The sequence below is a fragment of the Chelon labrosus genome, assembly GCF_963514085.1.
Source record: "Chelon labrosus genome assembly, chromosome: 17".
NCBI lineage: Eukaryota > Metazoa > Chordata > Actinopteri > Mugiliformes > Mugilidae > Chelon > Chelon labrosus.
The window spans coordinates 4,044,775-4,072,121 of record NC_140350.1 but is presented as its reverse complement, the minus strand read 5'-3'; the positions used below and the strand labels follow the sequence as shown (position 1 = coordinate 4,072,121).

Genomic DNA, 27,347 nt, shown 5'->3' with positions numbered 1-27,347 from the left:
GTAAGTGTCACCTCATTGCAATGGCATACTCTAAATGAATGACTAAATAAATTATTTTATCCTAAATCAATAAATTTAGTTCTCTATTTAAATTAAAAAATTTAGTTCTCTATTTATCCTCTATTTTTTATGTGTATAATTCTCTATACGACCCTATGTTTTTATTGTTGTTTTTGTATTTTCCAAACGTAAATCGGAGCACGAAAATTGAAGCGGAAATATAAAATTACATTTTTTATATTTTTCTCTATAAGTGTAACTATTTTTTTATTTTTTTATTTTTTAAATAATGATAACAATAAACATGTTTTCACTGTGTCTGCGTGGGTTCTCTCCGGGTACTCCAGCTTCCTCCTACCGTCCAAAGACATGCTCGTTAGGTTCATTGGTAATTCTGAATAGGCCGCATCATTTAGTGCCTGATTTCAATTTTCAGTTCAATTCAATTTTATTTATATAGCGTCAATAACAATACAAATCGTCTCAAGACACTTTACAAAACCTGGCCTGAAACCCCCAGAGAAACTCACAGCAGTTAACATGCTATACAGTAATAGCACAGAATTGCATGACTAGTAGTAGATAGGAAATTAGAGGGCAAGAGCTCTGTGCCAGAGAAAAGACCTACCTCTACCTCCCATTCTACTTTTTGAAATTCTAGGAACCACAAGTAGAACTGCACTTTCAGACCGAAGTGATCTGTTGAGATGATATGGTACAATGAGGTCTTTAAGATATGATGGAGCTAGGCCTTTAAGGGCCTTGTAAGGTGGAGGATTTAAAATTCTATTCTAGACTTTAAAGGGAGCCAATGAAGAGAAGCTAAAACTGGAGTAATATGATCTCTCTTGCTAATTCCTGTCAATGCTCTTGCCGCGGCATTTTGAATCAGTTGGAAGCTTTTTAAAGAGCTATTTGGACAGCCGGACAGTAATGAATTACAGTAATCGAGCCTGGATGACAAGCTAGCGTTTTTGAATCCACAGCAGGCTAACAAGGAGCAATAAATAATCGTGAAAGTGAACTAGTTCAGTCATGGATGTAGTAAGATAACTGGATAGCTGTTGGGCAGACACCATGACTGTTGCTGTCCTCTTTGCATCTGCGGATGCACATCTTCCCCCTTGCTGTTGCATATGGCTTCGAAGAGGGCCACCAGGGTTGTGTCAGTCATAGACAACTCCCTGTTAGAAGTAGGTGGGTCACTTTGATGATGAGGATTGTGATGATGAATATGATGTTTACAATCCATTTGGTCCAGTACTATCTACTAAACCAAGTAAAAAAAGAAGCTTTGAAAAAGAAAAGGAAAAAAAAGCATTAAAGGATAGCAATGCTGGGATACAGGAAACACAGTGGGCACAGTTGTTTTGCACCCAGTTTATCTTCAAATAGAGAAATTAAATGGAAGACGTAATATACTGACAAAGAACCATTTACATTTGATTAACAAATCACAATGTGAAGAGGATTTGTTTAGTTCTAGCCCACATGGGTGTAGAGGAAAATGAGGAGGCACACTATTTGGCAAAGAATGCTGCTCATGAGGGAAAAATATGACTACAGTAAGGACTGCTAGGATACACTTTAATTATAAATAGTCAGGGAAATTAATGTGGCGGGACACATGAAACCAAAAGGAACTTTATAATACAGACATCTGTAAAAAACAAACTAATAAACAAATAAAAACCTTGTCAAATATGTCATGTTATAACCAGGCTGGAGTTTGGACTTTGAGCTGAGGAGTGTGCTGGCTGTGATTGGATTACAGCCAGGATGCAGAAATTATTGAGGAGAGACACCAAGACATACATAAACACATTATTATGCAGTCTAAGAATTCCATACTTCAAATGTGGACGCAGATTAAAGATCTGGGGCATCTGGAGAAACAGTTTTAACGCTGGATCACTGAAAGGAAATGGGGTCATTGACTGTATGCCTGGTGCAAACCACAGTCGGTGGTGCAAACGCAAAATTTCACATTAATAGCAAACAGTAGAGGGCAGCATTACAGCGTCTACTCTGTCTGACCCAAGAAGAAGAGCCACCGCCACCATTCACTTGTTTGTCTTTCGTCTGCACAGCCTTGCTATGTGCTTCTGATGAGATGGACGGGATGCGGACCACACATCTGAGCGCCACATTTTGCCAGATTATTCTGTTATTATGAGAATATAAGAAGCTGAACGACTTCGGTTGTTTGCCTCCTTCACGGCATGTCTGCAGCGATGCTAAGGTAAAAACTGCGGCTTGAAATGCGTGACGTTACTAGCGTGTATAACGGCGAGCTAAGTTAGCGGCTAGCTAGCGGATTTAGCTAACAGTTGAGCTAACTACTGGGATACCAGAGAGGACAATAATTATTATTAGTTAAGTAATAACATAATTCTGACAAAATTAACACTGCTGGTTAGGTCATGTGAAATTGAAAACCTTGTCTCAGAGGTACTTATCGCTACTTTCTTTGCTTACAGTGGGTATGCAGAACGTAACTTAGCTAACATAGATCACAATAAATACTCAGTTGCCAGGAAACCCATCATATACATCCATTTAGCTACAGTATGATGCATATTAAATAGATAGATTGCTTAATATATATATAATTATTCTATTAATTTGTTTATCCATTTATTATTTGTTCAGGGCGGACCAACAACAACAAACACTTGATGATGTATATGTTCCATTTTACTGTAACATGTTCAGCTTGTGAAGCAAAGACATGACAGCTGATGCCTTGCTTCTGTCTTAATCTGCTGTGGCGAGTTTTTCATTGGTTTAGTAAAATGTGATATGATCATATAATGGCTCATAACCACTCGAGCCCAAATGTTTGGTACATACACTACCGGTCAAAAGTTATAGAACACCCTAATTTTTCCAGTTATTTATTGCAGTTCAAGTCGTGCAAGTCCAATGAATAACTTGAAATGGTATGGTGTTCTAAGTACTGAACAGCCAGAGGTTTAAAAAAAAAAGGTTTGGTTACCCAAAACTGAAAAATAATGTACATTTCAGAATTATTCGTGTTCCCTCTTTCAGGGAACACGAAGTGGGTTAACAATTTAAAGCTGTTCTGCAGCAATGAAGGTTGAATCAGCCTTGAAAGCTGGTGCTACTAATTCCTAGAGGTGTTCCAACTTTTCTTGGTTACTTACAACCCCCTCTGTCTGCATAAAAGCAGTGTTGAACAGTATTGTACTGCAGAAAGTAGTGTGTTGCTACAAAAATGGTGAGAAAAAGGCAATTAACAATGGAAGAGAGACAGACCATCATAACACTTAAAAATATAGGTCTTTCCTACAGGGAAATTGCAAAGAAAGTCAAGGTGTCAGTGAGTACAGTTTTCTTCACCATCAAGAGGCACTCAGAAACTGGAGGAAACTCTGACAGGAAGAGGTCTGGCAGACCCAAAGCCACAACTGAATCAGAGGACAAGTTTCTGAGAGTTAACAGCTTGCGTGATAGGCGGCTCACAGGACAACAGCTTCAAGTACAGCTTAATAGTGGTTGCAGTAAGCAAGTCTCAGTTTCAACTGTGAAGAGAAGACTTCGAGCTGCAGGTTTGACAGGACGAATTGCAACAAGAAAGCCATTGCTAAGATGCCAGAATAAGACAAAGAGGCTCGCCTGGGCCATTAAACACCGCCATTGGATACTGAAGACTGGAAGAAGGTATTATGGACTGATGAATCAAAATTTCAAATCTTCGGTTCATCACGCAGGATCTTTGCCATCGGGTAGGCAAGAGGATGGTTCCACAGTGTGTGACATCAACTGTCAAACATGGTGGAGGAAGTGTGATGGTCTGGGGCTGTTTTGCTGGATCCAGGGTCGGTGACTTGTACAGAGTGAGAGGCACCCTGAACCAAAATGGCTACCACAGCATTCTACAGCGCCATGCACTACCCTCTGGTATACGCCTAGTTAGTCAGAGGTTCATCCTACAGCAAGATAATGACCCAAAACACAAGTCCAAGCTATGCCAGAACTACCTCAGGAAAAAAGAACAAGATGGTAAGCTTGAAAACATGGAGTGGTCAGCACAGTCTCCAGACTTAAACCCCATCGAGCTGGTTTGGGATGAACTGGACAGAAGAGTGAAAGCCAAGCAACCTACAAGTGCCACACATTTATAGAAACTTCTGCAACAGACTTGGGAAGAACTTTCTGAAGAATGTTTGATTTCTATTGTAGAAAGAATGCCACGAGTGTGTTCAGCTGTTATATCTGCCAAAGGTGGCTATGTTGATGAGTCAAAAGTTTAGAATACATTTTGGTCTATAAGTTGATTCCATGATTTCTTTTTCAACTCAAATTGCTTATTTGTTCTATGCTTTCATTTCAGAGTGCAATGAGACACTAAACTGAATAATTTTCAGTAAAAAAAAAATGGAAAAAGTGTGGTGTTCTAAAACTTTTGACCGGTAGTGTACGTGTTCATATATTTTACACATTCTGAGATAACAAGTATGGTCTGAATGCTGAATTTAACAACTCATTCATACACTACACATTGAGCACTGTAGCTGTTCTTTGCAAATTGGGCGAAAAGCTACATGGCTTGGCTGTGTTTGAAGGAGTCTTTGAAATTGTACAGTCTTGTTGGATTTCATCACTCATTACGAGAGGCTGAAAGATAATACTTTGTGAAACATGATTTTTGCAAGCTGTAAGCTAAATGGGTATATAGCTTTCACTATTATACAGTAAAAGATTGTTATAGTTGTTGAAGTGGATTTGAGTTGATTTTAATAGTCTTTCAGATTATAAATGATTGACTATCCCAAATTCACTTTGATAATAAGGGCATCCTATTTCTAATGCAAAAATAGTATATTAATTAGGATTTTGAATTATTTATTGATTAGCCATCTTCCCAAGCTTAATGCCCTTTTCTCTTTGCTGTAGCACCTCGACCAGCAAGCTGAATGTGTTGGTCAACAAGCTTCACGAGTACTTGGCTAATTCAGCTGTTGAGGACACCAATGGCACACCAGCGTCCGAGGATGCTGATGGTAGAGCTGTTAATCATTCTAATCATGAGTAAAGGAAACATTGTAATTGTGTTTTCATACTTAATAACATTTTTTACCTGATCTTCTTTTCGCAGGTCTGGCAGATATGACCTGTTCGATGGGAAACTCTGCACATCGTACTTTGATGGAGGTAACTGAATGTTGGCGCACATCTTGGTGTGTTTGTTGCATGTGGGTGCCACTAACAGTTTCACTAACCATTTGCAAACTCTGCTCACATTGAAAATTTACTTTTTTAGGTTAAATTTTCAATTAATGGAAAGAAAATGCACTTGCACTCAAAATGCACTTGATGCAATTTTGCATATGTACATACTGTGTGTGTTACAACTTGGTGCTTTTGTACAACTGACATAGACCTGCTGTATAATGGCACAACAGGTATGTTAAAGACAGTGCCACATGGTTAGATGGTGACCAATTACAGTATGCAGAGAAAAATCATGACCCAGCCCATCTGTGCAATGCATCTCCGTACAGAAATACCACAAAGAGCCATTACCTCTGATCGTTACGTTTACATTTTATTTTTCATCTGACATAAATATAATCTGATACAGTCTATTACCCCCCGCCCTCCCCCCAGATTAAAATGCAACCACATTTATGCTGAAGAGCTCCCTCTGTGTATCACTGTTCTATTAAGTGAACTTGTACGGTTCAGTTTGTAAAGTCGTACGCAATAGAAAATGACAATACAACATTTGACCAAACTAACCGCTTGTGAGCACAACACACACAATGTGGCGGACTGCAAAAGCAGAAGTTATTGGCATTCATTCAGAAAAAAAATACACGGCTGCTATTTTGAAAAGGCAATAGGCACTGTAAGTGTTGTCTGTTTAGTAGTAGCATTTTTACACATAGCATATGTGACATGAGTGCCAATATAATAAAAGACCACAGTGTGAGACTCCAAAAAAACTATATATATTCTTTTGAAACTGTGTCTGAACTCCAAGGCTCAGGGAGTAAACAGATAACTGAGGAATGAACAACTATGAGCAATTAAGCCTTCCGGCACTCTCATGACCTTCTACGATAAGACCCAACAAAGCAAACTCTTTGTATTCTTTGCTCGTTTGCCACCTGCGATGCTCTGTGCTTTGTTTGTGCTGTGAACCCATCTACAGATATTGAGTAAAACTACTACTTTAACCTTTTATTTAACTTTGTTATCAGAGATTTTTCTTTCACTGCTGCAAACTGCACAGCAGTGGCATTACTCTTGTTGAAGAAAAAACAATCCAAGTCTAGTTCCGAGTTTGCTGAAGTGGTGCAAGTTTATTGGAGTTCCAGGTCATGGTGAGCCTACCGACACAGAGTGGGTCTGAGACCAGAGACTGACCCAGAATGCCGGGCCAGGGAACAGATATACCCTGTCCCCAGGTGTGGTTGCAGACATATTCTGAACAGATCGTATAGTGGATGTATATTGGTCAGTCAAGGGCAACTTTACACAGGAGGGTGAACTCAGTAGGGGGGCAGAAGTGGCTCCCAGACATGGTTAGAGACAAAAGAACGAAAGGACAAAAGAGTGACACTCAGGTAGTATGATCAAGGCTCTGATCAGCAGGGAAGAGGAGATGGGGAGGATAAATAAGGAGTATGATCAGGAAACTCTGATTGGCAGGGGAGCAGAGACAGGAGAGATCAACATATGGCTGGAATTGCCCCAGACGTGTCGAGGCTAATGTCCCTTCAAATACAACATCAATGTTGTATATTTAAGTTTTCTCCTTCACTCTGTATGGACGCTTCCATGGTTTGAGCTTTTAGCGTGTGCTTTTGTGAGTGACCTCCACCACTCATTACGCTATATACATCCTATATGTCGGGGCGCACTCACTACAAGCAACGCTGTTCATGTACAGTGGTAGATAGTGATCTACTGAAGATGGCTGCCGTTTGCAAAATATTCAACTGCACCCCAAATGACGTTGGTATTTATTTACAAAAAGAGCACAAAACTGTTATCGGACCATGTGTTCTGGCTTGAGACGCAGGTGTGAGCACAGACTTAAAACTTTATACTGGTGATCCAATCACACAGGACACATATTAATACCAGGTCTGAAAAAGGGTGTAGTTTTAACCATAGACTGTATATGAATATGGACAAGGTATCCCTATTTCCTCGCATTGGTCATTTTCCCAGGGATATGAGCGGTGCTATCTTGCGAGTTTGGAGCCAGAGTCTGTGGAGTACTATCTGAGAGTGGAGCCATGTTATTGTTGACCCACCTACAATGCTGTTTAATTAATACTACGCCCTGCTCTACCCCCACCAGTTACAAAGAAATGTTGCATTATACACATATGTACTTATTTATTTATTAAATTTTTTTTGTACTCTCGCAGTCCTATGGGATCGCTTCACAGAGCAGTTGGCATGGCAACTGGTAATAATAATAATAATAGCTTGGACTTATATAGCGCCTTTCATAGTACCCAAGGTCGCTTAACAATGGGGGGGGGGGGGTCTAGTCTTCATGATGTCACATCCTCTTCCCTTGGTGTCCAATACCTAATGAAAAAAACCAAAATTGAACATGCATCAGCATAATATTAACTACTTCAAATAACAGAAACCACTCTTGGAAAAACAAAATTATTTGACGTATTGTTTAGCGTTTTAGTTTCACCCAACTCCCATCCACTAACATTTGAGCCTATGACCTACCTCCTTAGGCTTCACTTTTGAGGAGCTGTTCTGTCCTGTCCTCCATCTTTATTTACAGTCTATGGTTTAAACACAAAACAGACAGTGAGAACCAGTGAGAATCAAACTAACAATGTCTTGTTTTGCAGGCAGGTGCTGATAGCAGATTCTCAAGGAGGTAAGTTTGCTGTTTGTTATACAAGGCAGGCACTGATAAAGCACTATAATATGAAATACTCACAGTTTAATGGCAAATATTTAACTGCTAACTACTCAAAGCACTGTATGCTTTTGACCACATAACTGCGCAGACTTTGCCATGATGAACACCGTTTTGTTTTCTTCGATGTCGTAGAAAACCTTCCGTTGTCACAAAGCACTCCGGGCTGGATGAATCTGGGGACTCAAATGCAAGCGAGGACTTGGATTTACCAGTCAGCGCAAATGGTCACTTTGATATCACCAGATTGCCTAAAGGTATGTCTTATAGTTTTCCACTGTTGTCACACTGGTGCTTTTACACAATATATAATTATTTGCTCACAGAAATGCCCTGTGTTTCTGTACTGCATTGCATATGAATTGGTGTGAAATTGTTTCAGGCATTTTGATTAAGTGTCTTTACTTTTGTTAGTATATGTATCTGCTTCTTTCTGCCTTTAACACAGCCTTTCTTCTAGTTAGACTGATAACGCATGAGCTGTGTATTTTACTATTTTTATGTGTCCCTAATTTTCACTTACATACTTAATGACATAGGAATATATTGGTTTTATTGGATTTTTTTTTTTTTCACAGGCACTGTGCTGGTCAGGCCTGAAGCAGTTGACCATGGAAGAGATGATTTCAGGGGTCCAGAGTTCCGCAAGTCCAATGTACTGCGGAAAGACTTTTCAAGAAGACGTGGAGGTCAGACAATACTGCCATTAAATTTCTCTCATTTGCATGATTATCTGAAGCAGCACTTGTCAGGGTTCTTGTCCACTGATTTCTTTGACTGAAAAAAAAAAACACAGCAGCCAGAGCAAGCTGAAAATGCACTTCCATTTGTTTCTAACTGTAGCTTGCTTATTTTGTTATGGGAGATACTGAAATTGCTTCTCTTTCTTTCTTCACTGCCTTTGCTTGGTCTTCATACCCTGGCAAGTGGTAGCCTGGGTGTTCCCATACTGCTTTGCGCGCGATTTCATTCTCGCTGCAAAAGCAGTCTGGAAACCATCGCCCATATTTTCTCCTGAGATAGGGAACCAATCACAGAACGGGGGGGGGGGGGGGGGGGGCAGCAAGACGATGACGACGTCTATGCGCGACACCGAAGCTTGTAGTGTGTTAATCCAACATGGCAGCGGACCTAACGTTACCGTTCGATGCAGCCTTAGACAGTGTTTTAAGTAGCTTAGAACGCAAGTTTATTTTAAAAAAGAGCAACGTTTGGTGTTGAAAGACTTCATTGCCAAGAAGGATGTGTTTGCTCTGCTACCAACAGGCTTTGGCTTTGGCTATGAATCGCGCGCAAGGCAGCATGGGAATTACCAGGCGCATTTGATAGACATTCGTAGCGCCCAATAAACGGCTCTAGGCATTTGTAAAACCACGCCTCAAATATGAGAAAATAAACACGTAGTTTCCAGACCAGCATCTCATTGAGATGTGCAGTCGCGTCAGCCAGGCTAGGCAAGTGGTGTAGCTCATGTACACATTAACAGGAAAAGTGGATTTAAGTAAAGATCAAAAAAGACAGGCAATCCAGCCTACCACATTTATAACCATGTTGTTGCTAATGATAGTGTTGTTGTTTACTAGGAGTGGAACCCATGCCAATTGTGAGTTGCACTGCTTGCGGCAGACAAGTGAACAACTTCCGGAGAGATTCCTTATATCGACATCCAGTTCTGAAAGTACTCATTTGCAAGGTGAGTCTGTTTATGCCACAAACAACTTCTTTATTATTATGTATCAATTAGAATAGATATAATTTTAAACAATTAAAAGTACATAGTATTTATCAAAGTCTTTTGCATGTTTCTCAGTTACAGTTTGTCTGAACTGTCTCCAATGTTTTTTTTTTTTTTCAGTCTTGCTACAACTATTACTCAAGTGATGACATCAGTAAGGATGGAGATGGGATGGACGAGCAGTGCCGGTATGACTTGTTGTATTTAATATTTTAACTGAATTAAAAATTTATCAGCTGAATTTAGTGTTTGTCATCTCTTAATTCATCTCTTAACTCTTCCAGGTGGTGTGCTGAAGGAGGCAACTTGATCTGTTGTGACTTCTGTAGTAACGCTTTCTGCAAGAAGTGTATTCTGAGGAATCTTGGAAGGAAGGAACTGTCCAGCATCTTGGAGAGCAAGTGGTATTGCTATGTGTGTAGTCCAGAACCCCTTTTTGACCTGGTGATGGCCTGCGACAGTGTCCTCGACATGGAGCGCATGTGGCGTCGGCAGCGCAAGAACAATCGAGTAGGGCCAGAGAAATCTGAACTTTACGACATGTTGTCAAACTCATCACAAAACCTACCTTTGGATAAATGGGATCACAGTGGTATGGATGGAAATGTGATGTTCAACTATAACACACTGAAGGTTTCCAAGGACATTACCAAGAAGGCCAAACATTTAGTGGACTCGGCTAACGCCTTAAACCAAACTTTTGTCAGTTTTCTTCGTACTGTGACAACAAACAAACATGCACCTGGTGTCCGTAATCTTTATCTGAACTCTTTTTTGGCAGTAGTTAAAGGCTTACGAAAATCCCTTACGTCACTGGAAGAAAGCCTTAAGGAAGAATTCAGTGACTTGGATGTGTTAAGCATTTGGGAGAAGTTCTTTAGTGATGACGCACTTGTAACAGAAGCAGACACAGAAGTGGATATGTCTGATGAAAAATGCTTGAGCGAACTGCAGAAGTTGGCAGGTGAACATTTGGATGAAAATGATTCGGACTCCAAGGGGTTCGTAGATGGGAGAAGTCAGCTCGAGTGCCCAAAGAAGGATATGCGTACGGATTCCCTTGAAGCCAGTCAGGGTGAGCAAAAAAGTAGCCTGAAGTCTTCTGACAGAAGGGTTGCCATGTCTAAAAAACTAGTGGTACAGCTTACACCTGTGGCTATGGAGCAGGAGCCGTCATCTGATGCCCCAAAGACAGAGGAAGACCTCCACAAGAAAGATAGGAAATCAAAAGAAAAACATGAAGACGTAGAAACAAGTAATGTAGGCAAGAAAGCTGACAGCAAGTTGAGCAATAACAACTCAAGTGTATCCCTATACCTTGAAGAAGAAAAAGGCCATAGACGATCTCCTCGTGTGAAGACCACTCCTTTGCGTCGTCCAAGTGATGTTGCGACTAAAACGTCCCTCTCTGTAGAACACAGTGACAGTGACTCTGACCCCGAGGAAACATCCAACACCGCGCCTGCCAAAAACGCTGAAGAAGAAAGTATGAGCAGAGCAAGGGATGACTCTGACTCCGATGAAGTCCCTGCCGCTCTGCTTGAGCGAGCAGCGATAACACAAAGCTCGGATGAAGCCCAGAGTGATGAGGACGGTAATAAAGTGTCGCCTGGTAAAGTGACCAAGAAATGTCTCTTTTGGCTCACTAAGAACACCCCAATGTCACCTGACAAGATTCGCCGAAAACGCAAGATACTGGACCGCTCTAGCGAGTCAGACTTGAGCAACAGAAGAGTAAAAGCCAGGCAGGAAAGTGGGACAGATTCTTCTAGTGACGATCAAGACTCGCAGAAGGAAATACAACACTTAAACACGCTAAGGACAATAGGGAAGCCTCACCTCGCCAAAAGAGAAGAGGAAGGCGTGGCTAGAAAGAAGGGTAGGATACAAGCTGGGAAGTCTACAACTAAATCTTGTCACGCAGCAATGGACTTATCATCGTCATCATCATCTTCAACTTCAAGTGAAGATGAACACAATGAAGACTCTGGGAGTGATGGAAGCGATCAAAAGATGAAGCCAATTACAGATGATGTGGCCTTATTAGGAGCTGCAGCATTCCAGCAATCATCGGGTAAGATATTTGTCACTTTATATGCAGTAGACAGTATATATACCGTATTTTCCGGACTATAAGTCGCTCCGGAGTATAAGTCGCACCAGCTAAAAAATGCATAATGAAGAAGAAAAAAACATATATAAGTCGCACTGGACTATAAGTCGCATTTTTGGGGGAAATTTATTTGATAAAATCGGAGACCAAGAACACATTTCATCTTGAAAGGCAAGTTATAGTACTAACAATAGAACAACGGGCTGAATAGGTGTCTGGTATGTTAACAGCTATTCAGATAACTATAGCATAAACAACATAACATAACAAGTTTACCAAACTCTCGATCTCACTCCAAATCACTAAATCCATTGAATTCTTCTTCCTCTGTGTCACTTCTAAGCAACTCCGCGAACTTCGGAGGTAGACGGCGCACCGCCGCTATTACGCAGGAGTAAAAGAAGTAGCAGATACTGGCACACAAGCCTAGAGCGCCCTCTCGCGGCTGTCAGTGTGAAAATAACGAACACGTGAAATTATATATTTTAATATATAAGTCGCACCTGAGTATAAGTCGCAGGGCCAGCCAAACCATGAAAAAAAGTGCGACTTATAGTCCGAAAAATACGGTAATCAAAAGCTTAACCCTTTATAGGGTAAGGAACCATATTTGGTAACTTCAGCACTCATTTTAAATTGCGTCCCTGTGCCACATAGTGAGGTCGAGAAGAATGCGGGTTTTCACCCAGCCAATCAGAGAAGATCAAGGCAACATTCTCAGGTCATATCGGGGTCAAATGTGGTCTGCAAGGTCCACGTCCACATGAACGCTGAGCATAACTGCTTTATTAGAGAATCAGAACTTATGTTCTGATAGTCTAAACACATGTTTAACTGTTCTTGCCACTTAAGGGCAATGAACCATATATGGTAACTTGACTGACCTTGATTTTCTACATGAAAATGAAAAATTCTGAAAAATGTAACACTCTAGGGTTGTATGAAGTATCTCAATGAGTGCCATATAAAGGGTTAAACATAGTTTCCAGTATTGTGACTAAAATTACATGTGTGTGCTGATCAACAGGAGGAATTTTCTTTCATATCACTAGGATTTTCACATTGACTATCATAGTACATTTTTTTTAAAGTTTCTGTAGGCTTTAACTTGTGGAACTACAATATGTAACACTGATCAATGGCAATTAGTTTCTTGTTGGCTCCATTTTACTGAAGTGGAAGTTTCCCGATTGTCTCCATATAGTTCAATTTACATTTTATCAGTGACCTGCGAGTTTTTGTTGTTTTATGTTTTGAGTTGTATGAATCTGATAATCACTTAAGAGACAATGAGGTCTGATTATAGCCAAAATAGCAAAATTCACATCCATGAAGCAATCTATCTATCTATGAAATACAGCATGGACTGACTTTATCAAAGAAGATAAGAAAAATGGCTGATGCTCTCCAAGGAACCACTACTTTATTTCATTAGAAAAATTAATGCGTCTAATTGTTTGTCTTTGTAGGAGATGAGGAGCAGTCTGGGCCCTCGTGGGCAGCAGAAGACGACGATGATCCAGAAAATAGGTACGGTTCAAAAAGCCCGGACGTAGAGTTCGTAAAACACCCTAGATGTGGGAGAAAGGCTCCAACTTCAAATCCTGACCTGTGTGGCAAATCTAGCAAAACCCACGTCATTAGGACTCAGTTGCAGCCTATTCAAACGAGACCAAAACGTAGATGCAGTCGAGCCCCAGAAATCAAATACACATTCTAGAGATACACTGTGAGGTATTACGCTACTAAGAAACTTGCTTAGAAAACTTTTGTGAATGATAAACACCATACTCAGCTTGTCTATGTATTACTGAGTGCATTTGCTATATGTCAAAGCCAGAGATACGTTTTGATTTCATTTATTATCATTTCTTATATCGTACTGTATTCTGCGATATAATTAGTTGTTACCAAATGTGACATTTTGCAGTTCATCCTCTTGCCATTGAGGACACTAAAACCTATTTTGTCTTACACCTCAACCTGTTAATGCAACAAAAGTTTGCCTTTGGTGAGAGTATTCTAACATATTCAGAGAGTGTTGAGTTATTTCTGTTTTGAACTGCTGTCCACCATTAAGCAACTCTGTTAACGTAATGGGATTTTATTTTTTATTATTCTTTAAGTATGAAGGATGAAACCTGCCTGCAACATTATCTGCACATTTTTATTTTTAAAACAGAATACGTTCTGAAGTATTTTGTTTTTGTCTCTATACAATATTAACAGTGGAGAACAGTGTTTTGTTTTTACATAGGGAGAACAAAAGTTGCTAAGTTATAAGTGTGTATGTAACTTAGGCTTCAACTCTTTTATTTTCTGCTCTTGCATTCACCCTAAAGGTTGAATTTTGAATAAAATATCTGATAAAATGTACATGACTCTGTAAATGCACTTTAGATTGATTTTATTCAGCTTTTTGAAGTTGTTTAGACACAAAATTTTCAACCTTTCCCGTAACAGGGTTTGGTGAAATAACAGCCCTTCTAGGCCACTTATGCTCCCACACTGACACCTACTACAGTTTCTGAGCATGTATTAAAATCACTGAATGCCTTAAGTGCTCATTTGTACCATTAGTTTAGGTCAGACCATGAGAACAGACATGCATTTGCCTTATTCGGTGTATTAATGGAGTCATGTTCACACCATTAAATTGGTAGTTTGGTTCCTTTTAAATCCAAAGTCAGTGTATGTCCTACAGTTGTACCCTGTTTGGAGAAGCATACAGGAGTACCTCTATGGAAGCCAAGAAACATACAACTCTGGATGGGGTCACCAGCTGTATGTATTTTAGCTGCTTAAAACAACAAATAAAATCAATATCACTTCAAGTGTATGATCTAGTTAAAACATCATCGCTCCTTACCCTTATTGGTAGCCTTTATCAACGGGGGTATGAGCTGTTGCAGTTTTCAGTGCTCTCCAAATCCACCAGACTCCATTAACAAAAACTAATTTAACACAGTAATTTGTTCGAATCCAATTGTTGAAAAACCAGCAATTCCTATGTGCTGTGGCAGAAAATGACACTTGAAGAGGTGCATTATAGTATTGAGTGAAGTTAGTCTCAAAATGGTCACAAATGCGTGTTCCATGATCCGATCCACACGTGAAACACGACTCGCAGTGCGTACAACGATTTGTGTGTGAATTTTGGGGGTCACAAATGCAAATGTTTTCGGCGGAGTGAGCTGTCTTTACTTTAGGGAAAATTAATCTTTACTGATATAACTCGCTTTTCGTTTAGTCACAACACTGAACTCAACAGAGGACCACGTAGATATGAATATATATATTTAATTTAAGATTATTTTAATAATTTAAAAATCTTTGCTCCAGTAAGTTTTTGGTACAGGCTAAAAGCGGTTGCATGATTCAAGGATTCAAGGATTCTTTATTGTCATTTCAACACATGTTGGTACATGAGATGGAACGAAATTAGTTTCTCTGGTCCCGATTCAGGCCATAGCAGAAATAGTAAAAAGTATAAATATAGAATAGAATTAGCTAACTAAGTATAGTACAAAAATAGCAAGAAGTGTATAAATATAGGCAGTTAAAAAAAAAAGTGTCAGCACTGTAATAAGTGGAGATTAACTGCAATGAATAACACAGTAATATCCAGCTGTCCTGTACCATTGAGGTAGTGTGCAATATATATCCTTCCATCTCTATTTTATGTACATTTGTCCATATGCTAATTCCGTAATTTTTTTGCTTATACTATTTTTATTTTATTTTTATCCCTGAAGAGGGACAAAAATGGACACAACGGAAGAGAAAGCTTGGTCAGAGCCAAAACCCTAGACAAAGGGATGTACTTAACATTTTCTTACAGATCTACATAGTAGCTCTATATTAACTGAGATAACATAATTAGCTTTAGCATTGATAGTCGTTACATTTACCCATGAATGGAATCAGCAGCGCATTGGATACCGCCATCTAGCCAAAACATTATCGCAGAGCATATGACAAAGTATTAGTTTGTATTATTTACATTTAAATTAGATTTTTTTAACATACTCACTTCAGACGAACTAGTCGGGGGTCCCGGTACTGTCTGCGGTTGCGCACTAACCGCTTTTAGCCTGTACCAAAGACTTATTGGACCAAAGATTTTTAAATTTTTAAAATAATCTTAAATTAAAAATATTTATTAATATCTACGTGGTCATCTGTTCAGTTCATCGTTGTAACTAAACGAGAAGCGAGTTATATCAGTAAAGATTAATTTCCCCTAAAGGAAAGATAAAGCTCTCTTCTCTCTTCTCCCAAGCCCAGATTTCCCATTTTCCTGGTTACACTTAAAGGCGCCATGGATCTGAGCAGCGTGAAAATAGTCTCAAAACTCCGCGTGCGTGCGCAGCCTGATCTGTCCGTATCTGCCGATGCTTTTAGCGTAGGCTTGGACACTCGTAAGCGCAGGAAGTCTTTAGAAAACGAAAAGGATGAGCTTTGTGAAGTTGAACTATCTTCTTTGTGAATTTGCAAAACAATCACACGTTCGGATAGCTCGTTATGCATTTGTGACCCCCAAAATTCACACACAAATCGTTGTACGCATTTGTGAATGTCATGTTTCACGTGTGGATCATGGAACACGCATTTGTGACCATTTTGAGACTAATTTCACTCCATACTATAGCATCTCTTCAACAGCTGTCTGAAGGAAATGGCAAAAAGTAGGTGTAGTGCTCTCTATATAACATACGCTTGAACTGATATTGACGCAATATATTTTGCTGCTGATCTCGTCCGCAGCAGTTACGTTGCTTGTCTTCTGGACCAGTCAACTACTGTAGGTAATACACTGGCTATGGATAACAACCTCAAACAGATCTACTTAAAACACAACCACCCATCCCGTTAGGTATTTTCTGGCTATGGCCGAGACTCTAATTCAGTTTTTTTTTTTTTTTTTTAATTATTGATATTAATATAATTTTATTTTACTATACAATTGCTGTTAATCCATTAAAACGCACAACACCCCAGTACAATGGAGGAGAAATATTTATTTATTTTTTGCTGCTCAGTGCCAAGCCCAGGGTAATGGCTCAGAATTTGTGCAGAAATCTCAAAATATAAAATTGGAGGTCATGTGATATCCTCTGACCTGGAGTGACTTGCCCATAGGAAATGTTACAATAAATTGCTGCTGTAAAACAAGATGATCTACCATCATGTGCATTTAGAAATGATGGATCACAGTTTGGCCATTGGTGCCAAATATATAAAAATATCCTCCTTTGATTTTCTTGACTTTTCGTGTGTGTGGATAGTTGAATAGCAAAGGCAGGGAAAGCCTCAGATGAATGTGCAATATGTACCCCATGAACAATCTGAAATGCTAAGAGGGGAAGATGGAAATATATCTGGTAGTCATAGTACATCCATACACAAAGCTCTAAACGTTTCTTTACTGAGACAGTGTCCTGCTCACAGTAATTTGCACACCTTACTTTTATTCATTTGGCTGGCTGTAGTCCGGAGTGTTCATTGGAGCCACACCAGTGTTTTTTGTTTTTACGTTTTACCCCACTTTCTATGCACAGACTATACATTACTGCTGACCATTAAAGCTAACAAATTAGCATTAAGCACGTTTAAATTTGTGACTTAAACCACACATGAAAACAATTCTTCGAGGTCAGAGCCTTAAATGTAAACATTGTATATCTGAGAATTGAGAGTGGGCTGTGAAACAACAACTGTTTAAGTGCCTAAAAGCCACCAAATTTAGATTACACCTTTAATGACATCCATGTTTGTTTCTCGTGTTTTTTTTTCCTAGGTCGGATTTCCTGACAGCACCGCACTGAGTGAGGTGCTGTTAGGCAACAGTCACTTAAATGTGGGATATTTTAGCCAACTATGGGCAACGCGTTGTTTTTTTCCCCCCTGTAAAGTCTGTTTGTATTTGTGGTATTAGCACAGCTTTAGTTTGAGAAAAATGGTCAGCAGAAATGTACAGTTTACGTTGTTTATAGTTTATGGACAAAACCGTATAAACATTTTTTTCAAATCTACAAAGCATGTGGCATTGTATTTAACGTCAGTGGAAACGATAGTCATCCTTTGTCCTCTGACCTATATTAATAACCTATTTTGGGGTCATGGTCTGTGCATGAAATAATGTTTATGCTGGATAAAGTAGACTAACTCCACCCACATGAGTAGATGTAGACAGGGCTCAAGAGCTAATTGTACATATTCGTGCTTGTTTAAAACTCCATATTTACATTTTTTTTCAATCAAGTTTACCGTGAACCTCATCACGTGTTGGGCATCCGTTTCTCAGTTTGAAATTTGATGCTTCACTGTTCAAAGTTTAAAACGTTTCATTCTAAGTAAATGTTTATGTATATACTTTGTTTGTAGTTTGCTATTTTGTGTCCAGTATTTTTCTTTTCACGTCCTTTTGAAAGACACCGTTAAGTAGATGGCAGTATCAGCATGTTGCCCTCTGGTCAGCTCAAAAGACTTTTCTCATTATTAGATGGAAAAAAAATAAATAAATATAATGTCCGTTGAACTGGAACAGGCATAAAACGTTGTCGGAAAAAAAAAGAAAGTGTGCCATAGGAGAACAAACTACAGAAGGAGGACAAGGGAATTTCTTTCTTTCATTTTTTTTGTTTTGTTTTTCTGTGACAGACACTTGTTTGTTTTAATAAATTCTTACCCTTACAAAATGTCTGTGTCTCATTTTATCTTCTATTTTTATGCTATCATTATGAATATATGTTTTCCTGTGTTGTGGTAGTTGACTTTATTTGGTCTGTGACTGGATCGTTAGCCCTAAACAGAAGTTAAAAACGTAGAGAGACATCATTTGAATTGATTTGAAGATTTCGGAGTTTTTTTTTTAGTTCCAGCAAAATGAGGACGTTGCCACCTCATCAGCACTCAGTGCTTTTTGTTAAATATCACGCAGCTGTATTTCAATTGTTTTGCCTGAAAGGATAGCAATATCCATATAAGGACAATGTTATTGATCTTGAAATGAACTTCAGGTACCTTTTCCCTTTTTTCTACTTTTAAAAGAATCGCTAAGAAAATGCTTTTGGCCCAAATTAAAGCCAACTACTCCTCGGGTGACGATATCTCTTCGGATGAGGAAACGCAGGAGGAAGAATCTGAGTTGGAGGTCAGCAAGGAGGTCAAACAAGGCAACACGGATAAAGGAACAGACCAAAGTGGTAAGTGATTTTCTCTGTAAGATACATCGCTTTTGCAGCATTGTGCAAGCACAGGAATTCCACTTTTGGTCCTTCAGCATCACAAATTGTGTATTTCAAGGGTTGTCCCATTGTCAGTGGACTTTGGTGGCAGCAGGTTGTAAAAGGAGAGAAATATTGATGGAATACACCTCTCCTGCAGGGGAAGATTTGACTTCAGATTCATCTGACACCTCGTCTGGTCAGCGCATCGCCAGGCACCATCTTCTCCGCCACAAACTCACCTTAGATAAGGAAACATCAGGCGAGAAGGCCTTGCCAAAGAGTGAAGAAGAAGGGCAAAAGCGAGCCAGCAGAGAACGCGAGACCTGTAAGCGCACCTATGACATTAGAAACAGATCTGTCTGAACACGAAATATCCACCTCGCTCTAATACCTGATTTTGATTTCTGTCAAGCTGATAGTGACAGTACCAACATCAGTAATGAGTTGTTTGATGATGATGAAGATGGGATGGCCGAGGTGCTGAGTCTGTCAGAGGATGAAGCCAGTGGAGATGATTTTAAAAGGTACATTTGCTTCAGCTGCCACTGAGTTTGAGTTACTGAAAACAGATGTCAGTGTGTTTCCTTCTATTACAAGATAAAAAACAGAATAGATAATACTGTATGTTTATTGTCTTTAAACGACAAAGCAGAATAAGCAGCTCTGGTATTGGTGGTATAAAAGGCATTTAATAATAGACACAATAGATCTAGACAATTATTGCAATAAAGAGTATGTGTAATATAGTTCCACACATGTAATGAGGTGGACAAAAATAATTCATAAAGCTACTTTATTTAAATCTTGCTGAACTGTTCTGAAGCTTCACATGGTGTAAAGATGTTCATTATGAGTCCACCCCTGCTGTACATATACCGCATCCAGTGCACATTTCTGAAATGGAAGCCAAGACCACAAACAATCAAGAAGTCATGGCACATTGTACAAAACTGGCTTTTGTCGGATTTGTCTGTTGATAAGTGATGCATATAATTCTGATTATTTGCATAGCGGGCTTACAGTTTTGCTCTGTTTTTTTTAAGTGCCAAAAAAGTTTCTTCTGAAAAGAAGAAATTGGTGCCCTGCATTTGGTTGTCTGACTCCAGCGATGAAAAGGTAGGGGCCGATGATACCTATCTCTGTTTTTGCTTTATACCTGTACCTGCTCATCTTCAATACCTTGAATTTGAACATTGCCTCTGAGGCGAGCAAAGAGGGATGACTCTAAGTCGTCCTATTTCTTGTTGTATTTTAGCAGAGTGACCGAGAGGATGCGGATAAGGATACCAGCGACAGTAAAGGGACGCCCAAAGGACGCAAAAAGATCCGCAAAATCATTGAAGATGAAAACCTCCGTGCTGAGACCCAGGAAGCCCTCAGGGAGGAGGAGGAGAGGTGCAAACGTTTGGCAAATAGGGATCAACAGATGGAGGACAGAAGAGAGGTACTGCAAACAGGCTATTAAACGTCACTGTGGTGATTACAGTGGACATTTCCTCTCAGATTTCTGCAGCAGTACTTGCAGATAAAATGCTACATCCCTTTTTATGAACAATAATAATAAGCATAATAAGCATGTTTTGTCTCTCAGGAAATGTTGTTGGGGTTTAATTTTTTAAGGGGAGGAACAAAAATGCTGACTGACCAGGATTGTTTTCCAGATAATTGTGATACAAGATGAGCTGTCTCAAGTGGTGTGTCCCGTCACGACCAAGCTGATCCTGGACCAGGATGAGGAGACCAAGAAGCCCCTTGTTCAGGTGCACAGGAACCTGGTGACGAGACTGAAGCCTCACCAGGTGGACGGTTAGTTTGTGTGCACTTTGATGGACATTGTTGACAGTATCATTAGCAAAGACAGTTCCTGGGTGCATCAATAATACGTTTCACTCATTCAGGCTCGGTGTTTGACATCTTCAAAGGAGCTCGGATGTGTAAATCTTCAGAAACCTTCGTTTTCAGATCAGTTTTAACATGCGAACTGGTCCGGCTGATTTCAGTAATAATCTCGTGACATACCAGTGATACCGTTCATACCAATGTTCTTGTTTCTCCCAACAGGTGTCCAGTTTATTTGGGACTGTTGTTGTGAGTCTGTGAAGAAGACCAACTCTTCTCCAGGATCTGGCTGCATTCTGGCACACTGCATGGGTTTAGGAAAGACTCTGCAGGTGAGGATATACAAACATCCACCCTCAGTATTCTCATCGCAGGCAAATGACAACTAACAGAGTATTTTAATGTCACTTTAAAAGCTCAAAGTTCTCCCTGAATTAATTATGATTTTCTTTCTGCGTTTCCCCTCAACTTTGTGTTCATTATGTATCTATTTATGCTCCATTGTCAATAATTATAAATTCATAGTTGCCTTATCTTACAGGTAGTTGCATTCCTCCACACCGTGTTGCTGTCAACAAATCTGAAATTCAAAACAGCCTTGGTCGTGTGTCCTCTGAATACGATCCTTAACTGGCTCAGTGAGTTCAAGAAATGGCAAAGCAACATGGGAGAAGATAAAGTAACGGTATGCAAAGAAATTCAAATGTGTTTCACCACAGGAGTCCAGTTATTCATTTGGTGCTTTTGGTGGTGTAAATAATGTATGTTCATATGTTGCTATAGTTCAAATGCACACATATGTTACAGGTTTCAGAACTGACCTTAGTAAAGCATCCCCAAGAACGACTCAGAGCTCTGCAGGGGTGGCAGAAATTCGGGGGCGTCATGTTAATGGGGTACGAGATGTACCGCATCCTGTCACAGTGCCACAAAATCAACGACGAGGAGTCAAAGAAGGAGTTCAAGAGAGCACTCGTTGATCCAGGTTCAGTGACTTTGTAGTGCTATTAATCAAAATGCTTCCTGTTTTATGTTTTATTCCTTTGCTCATTCAGACTGTTGTTACTTTTTTTTTCTTCTCAGGTCCAGACTTTGTGGTTTGTGATGAGGGGCACATCCTTCGCAATGAGGCCACCAATGTCTCCAAAGCTTTGAATGGCATCAAGACGCAAAGAAGAGTGGTGCTAACTGGAACACCGCTACAAAACAACCTTGTTGAGTGTAAGTCTTCACTACTACTGTGCTTGACGTTATGTAGAACATAATTCAGGAACACAGTTATGAGAATTACGATGTTCTGAACTGTTCTTGAACTGTTCTTGAACTGTTGAAGTCCCCCCAGTTCCGACTGACATGAACTAGAGTGGTATCTTTGGGTGCTCACTCAGATCCACCTCTCTCTCCTCCCTCTCATCCAAATATTGTCACTTCTTGCTCCAACGAACCAAGAAGGTGATGGCCAAATCAATCTCTACAGCATCTTTGGAAAATTGGCACTGTAAAAAAAACATCAAATGCAACATGTTGGGCCACACTCAGTTCTTACCAGAATAAGAATCTGGATTTCATTATGGGGAGTGTTTCAACTGAACTACACGCAGTTGAATAGCCCCACAACCAAGCCCTGTCATTTGACTGGCCCAGCAGATCTTTGCTGGAACATAATCCATTCTCAACAGAGTGACTCAAGAGCAACTTTCCACCACAAAAAGAATGTGGGCAGTGGAAAACGGTCTCACTCCGTTGCACAAATAACGATCTGAGTAATGTTTCCTTTGGAGATGAATCTGTTGATATTGAGATGCTGTATTTTTTCCCCCATAGACCACTGCATGGTCAATTTCATCAAGAGGAATCTTTTGGGCTCACTGGGTGAATTCCGAAACCGCTTCATAAACCCCATACAGAACGGCCAGTGTGCTGACTCCACACCTAGAGACGTCCGAGTCATGAAAAAGCGAGCACACGTACTTTATTCAGTGCTGGAAGGATGTGTGCAGGTAAAATAAAACTTTTGCCAAGGTTTAAAAAAAAAATCTCCAGCTGTCTTCATTATTTTTAGATTCAAGCACTCATGACACTGTGTTCTTTCTTCTAGAGAAGAGACTACTCAGAGTTGACGCAGTTTCTTCCTCCCAAACATGAGTATGTGCTGGCAGTTAGGATTTCACCACTTCAGTATAAGTTATACCGGTACTACCTTGACCATATCACAGGTAAGAATCTGCCTCCACACGTCTGAATGCACAAGTACAATAATCAACATATACGGGAAAGATAAAATCATCTATTTTGTGTGATTTCCCCAAGACACTTGACTAAAATTTAAGCGGATGTGTGACATTTACTCACTTTGTTAGTTATTCACACACATATATTCACTAAAGCATACAAATATACTGTACATATATCAGCTGTTCAACCGCCTGATGTAGATACATGCTTGTTTTTTTCAGGTGCGAGCTCCATAGCTAGCAGATTAAAGAGGACTGGAGCAAACCTGTTCAAGGACTTCCAGGTGCTCAGCCGAATTTGGACTCATCCGTGGTGCCTTCAGCTCAGCTACATGAGCAAAGACAAAAAGGTACAAAAAACACTTTGAATGTTTGCTACTTGCTGGCTTATCATTTGGTGTATTATAAGTGGTTTTTTTTTTTTTTTTTAACTTTCTTACAGGGACATTTCAAAAAGAAAAATCTGCCTAAACCAGCAGATCTTTTGAGAAACGCAGAAACCGCTGTGGCTGAGAGGTAAAGTCTGCAGCGTTCATATTGAAACATGCCAATTTATTATGTCTTCGTTTTGCTACTCAGCAAAGGGTCAGTATAGTGTGTTATAAAAAATACTCACATTTCGGAAAGTTATACGTGCCTTTGAAGGCCTAGTTTAACCAGCTGTTGGAAAGCCATTGTCTAGCCAAGGAAACAGGATGTATCAATTCACATGTGTATAGATATAAATCCCTGTGATTCAAGACTAAATAACATGCAAAACATTCCAATAATTATGCATTGTTAACATTTATTTTTTTTGATCTAGTGAGCTGAAAGAGAACGAAGGGAATAACAATGACAACAGTGCAATGATTGTTGATGCGTCCAAAGGTTTCCCTCCAGTGGAAGGTAGTTGAGCTCCGTGGGTGACTAATACTCCAACACTTTAGTTTACGAATGATACTATAGTTGGTCCTGTCTTATGTTCTTTGTAGGAGAGAATGCAGCTGTCAGCTTGAGCTCTCAGACGGATGAGAGCTGGTACAAGAATCTGCTGTCTGAAAGTGACGCCAAAATCCTGGAGCACTCTGGGAAGATGATGCTCTTGTTTGAGATCCTCAGAATGGCCGAAGACCTGGAGGATAAAGTGTATGTTTCTTTTCTGATGTGAACCGTTTTTTAACAGGTGATCACAACGATGGTGACTAAAACCATTTTTCTGTTCTTAGGCTTGTGTTCAGTCAGTCCTTGATCTCATTAAACCTGATTGAGGATTTCCTGAAGGCATCTCACCATGCCAAGGACCCATCATTTAAAGGTAACGGTCTGTCGATGGCAAAGAAGATAGTCATTCATTTAGAGAAGGTCTTCCTTGATGACGTTGTGATTTGTGTGCTCTTGTTTTAACAGCGGGCAGCTGGATCAAAAACGTTGATTACTATCGCCTGGACGGTTCCACCAGTGCTGCGTTAAGGAAGAAATGGGCTGATCAGTTCAATAACAAAACCAATGTCCGGTACAGAATATTTGACTGTCACAGCTTTACATTGATCATACTGGAGTCAGACTTAGGCTGGATGTTTGACAGAGTCTTGACCAACTTCTTCTGACTGTATTGTAATGGTCTTTATTTTAGTGGCCGATTGTTTCTGATCTCAACGAGAGCAGGCTCACTTGGCATCAACCTCGTGGCCGCAAACAGGGTCATCATCTTTGACGCTTCATGGAATCCCTCATATGACATACAGAGCATCTACAGAGTGTACCGCTTCGGTCAGCTCAAACAAGTGTTTGTGTACCGATTCTTGGCTCAGGTAAGCTCACCAGCTGATAACTTTATGACGATATATTTTTTGAATATAATACTGTATTATATACAGTATGATATATATTTTAAATAAGTCTTCTTGAGTTCTACAAGTCAGTTATTTCCTAATCAGTAGTATTAGTATGTGAATGAGCTGGAACCTTGCAGTTACTATATGTTTATTACTGTGATACCTGTCATCCTCAGGGCACCATGGAGGAGAAGATCTATGACCGACAGGTGACCAAGCAGTCTTTGTCCTTCCGAGTGGTGGATCAGCAACAGATAGAGAGGCACTTCACCCTCTCTGAACTGACTGAACTCTACACATTTGAGCCAGACCTGCTCAACGACCCAAACTCTAAGAAAAGCAAGAGACCCGCCTCTCTTTTGCCAAAGGTGATTTAACTGTCCAGGAGCTGGAGCGTATCCCAGTTTATTTCAAGTTTCTACGTTGATGCCTTGAAAATCCTACGCCTCACTGTCTCACAAAGGATAACACACAACAAATGATTGAATGACATTTTGTTTCCGTTTCTCAGGATGATGTCCTGGCACAGCTATTAGAAACCTGTAAGGACCAGATAGTGTCGTATCATGAGCACGAATCCCTGCTGGACCACAAGCAAGAGGAAGAGCTCAGTGAGGCAGAACGCAAAGATGCTTGGGCCGAGTATGAAGCTGAGGTAAACAGCTGCGCTCTGTAAACAGAAGTTATCACAAGCAGGACTCTCTCTAATGATACCTCATGGCTTAGACTAACATGATATTATTTCTGCTCACTGTATGTAAACGTGTGTCTGTGTTTTTCCTCAGTCACACACAGCCAGCGTTCCAGTCGGCTCCAGCCAGAACACCTTGGACACGAAGACCAATGAACAGCTAATGGTATGAATAAATATCATTTCAGAAAACGTTTTCTCAGATCTACTGCTTGTGATCTTTGTGTTTTATGTGTTACATGTAAATGTCTTTGCAGGAACTGCTCAACCAAACCAGAAAAAATGTGTCGATGGCCTTCCTGACTCTGCAGAAAATGAGGTTGTACACTATTGAGAACTACATGTCTCAAGTGGTAAGTCTTACTGTGATATGGTAATTTAAAGACATTTAAAGTAATGATGTTAGTGCTTCAGCTTTTATTTCACTGTTGATTTTTATTTTATGAATTTAAAACGTGAAAGCAGCAATTGTGACTTGTGCAAAAGTCTCACAAGTATATTATCTAACTTAGCTATTTTTTATTTTTTTGCAGAGACTTCCAAATTTTCTGATTCTCATTTTTAGTTTTAATTGTATGTGATAATGTCTTTGACTTTTAAACTGTTTGTCAGACAAAACAAGTAATTTGATGGGGTCAGATTGTCCTTCGGAAAAATGTAGCTTTTTTTTTTTTTTTTTCACAATTTTACAGACAAATCAATTAATACTGGCAAATGAATGAGCAATGAAAGTCACCAGCCCTTTCTCAGGCAGTGCAGCTGTCATAATAAATGTATATTTTCATATCAGTCTGCTTTATAGCAGTTGTTAAAATGTATCACAGCCTGTAATTTATAAACTGGTTTTAAATGTCAGAACAATGTTGCAGTGAAAACCAGCAGTTCAGAGTATTCCTCTTAATCTGACGTCTTGTCATTCATTTCTTTATTTGTGCCACAGCGGCAACAGTATCCCGACCTGCCTGAGGCACAGGTGAGGACCAAAGCTGAGATGTGGAAACAATATGATGAGAAGAGGAAGGAACATACACAAGCCATTTATCGAGACACTCTTGCACAGCAACAATCAGTAAGTCATTGGTGTTGGAGTATTCATGTCTCTACATACAGCACGTGTACATACAGCAGTTCTCAAGTTCCAATGTTTCCCTCCATAGCTCACGCTCAGCATTCAGGACATACTGAACCGCCGAAGAAGTCAAGAGATGCACACTACTGTGAACCAGCCTGGACAGATATGAGGAGTCATGTCTCAGTGGGATGTTTTTGTTCTTAGTCACAAATATAGGGACCTTATTTCATCACTATGATATTGAATGTAAGTTTTACTGAAGACTGCACTGAGTTGAAGTTGTTGAGTTGTAGTGATGTTTAGGAGCACAGTTTTGTTTAATAATGCTTCCCACTCTTTAACTGATGCATTCTACAAACAACTTTGAACTTGCAGTATTCCGCTTAGTTTGGCTGCTTCATACCAAAAATGAATGTCTTGGTTAACATGTTAGAAAGTTAACTGCACATGCCTTACTGTTTAACCTTAGTAACCGTTTCTTATTTTAATTATTTAATGTGTTTTTCTGTACTAAATCGACTAAATTAGTTCTTGTTTTTTCACACTTGTGCCTTCATTTAATTGAAGTAGTGGAGATATCATATGCAACAAATTAAAAAGGAATGGGCTGCTGCCATTCTTGTAATAACCCCTGTGTTTCTCTTTGTGTTGTTCTTGCGTGAACCATTAACAAGAATTATATTT

The 27,347-nt window shown here is 39.7% G+C and overlaps 1 protein-coding gene across 2 annotated transcripts; it reads left to right on the top strand.

Annotated features, from left to right (window-relative positions):
- The first annotated feature begins 144 nt into the window (after window positions 1-144).
- LOC311502855 (transcriptional regulator ATRX-like) lies at window positions 145-27,321 on the top strand. 2 transcript variants are annotated; one of them, XM_084565265.1, is made up of 35 exons: window positions 145-2,242; window positions 4,921-5,027; window positions 5,123-5,178; window positions 7,860-7,888; window positions 8,066-8,187; window positions 8,509-8,619; window positions 9,514-9,623; window positions 9,786-9,853; window positions 9,950-11,739; window positions 13,248-13,308; window positions 18,832-18,986; window positions 19,168-19,335; window positions 19,423-19,534; window positions 20,054-20,126; window positions 20,266-20,454; window positions 20,672-20,816; window positions 21,072-21,181; window positions 21,391-21,534; window positions 21,657-21,834; window positions 21,933-22,070; window positions 22,674-22,849; window positions 22,948-23,065; window positions 23,306-23,433; window positions 23,526-23,599; window positions 23,889-23,971; window positions 24,058-24,211; window positions 24,292-24,380; window positions 24,473-24,578; window positions 24,699-24,876; window positions 25,077-25,268; window positions 25,412-25,555; window positions 25,686-25,757; window positions 25,849-25,944; window positions 26,532-26,660; window positions 26,749-27,321. In XM_084565265.1, the coding sequence occupies exons 1-35, from the start codon at window positions 2,223-2,225 to the stop codon at window positions 26,830-26,832; spliced, it is 5,709 nt and encodes a 1,902-aa protein (XP_084421391.1). In that variant the 5' UTR covers window positions 145-2,222; the 3' UTR covers window positions 26,833-27,321. The 2 variants fall into 2 exon arrangements, with proteins under 2 accessions (XP_084421391.1, XP_084421390.1); XM_084565264.1 differs by having other exon boundaries at window positions 21,633-21,834.
- Window positions 27,322-27,347: the final 26 nt, after the last annotated feature.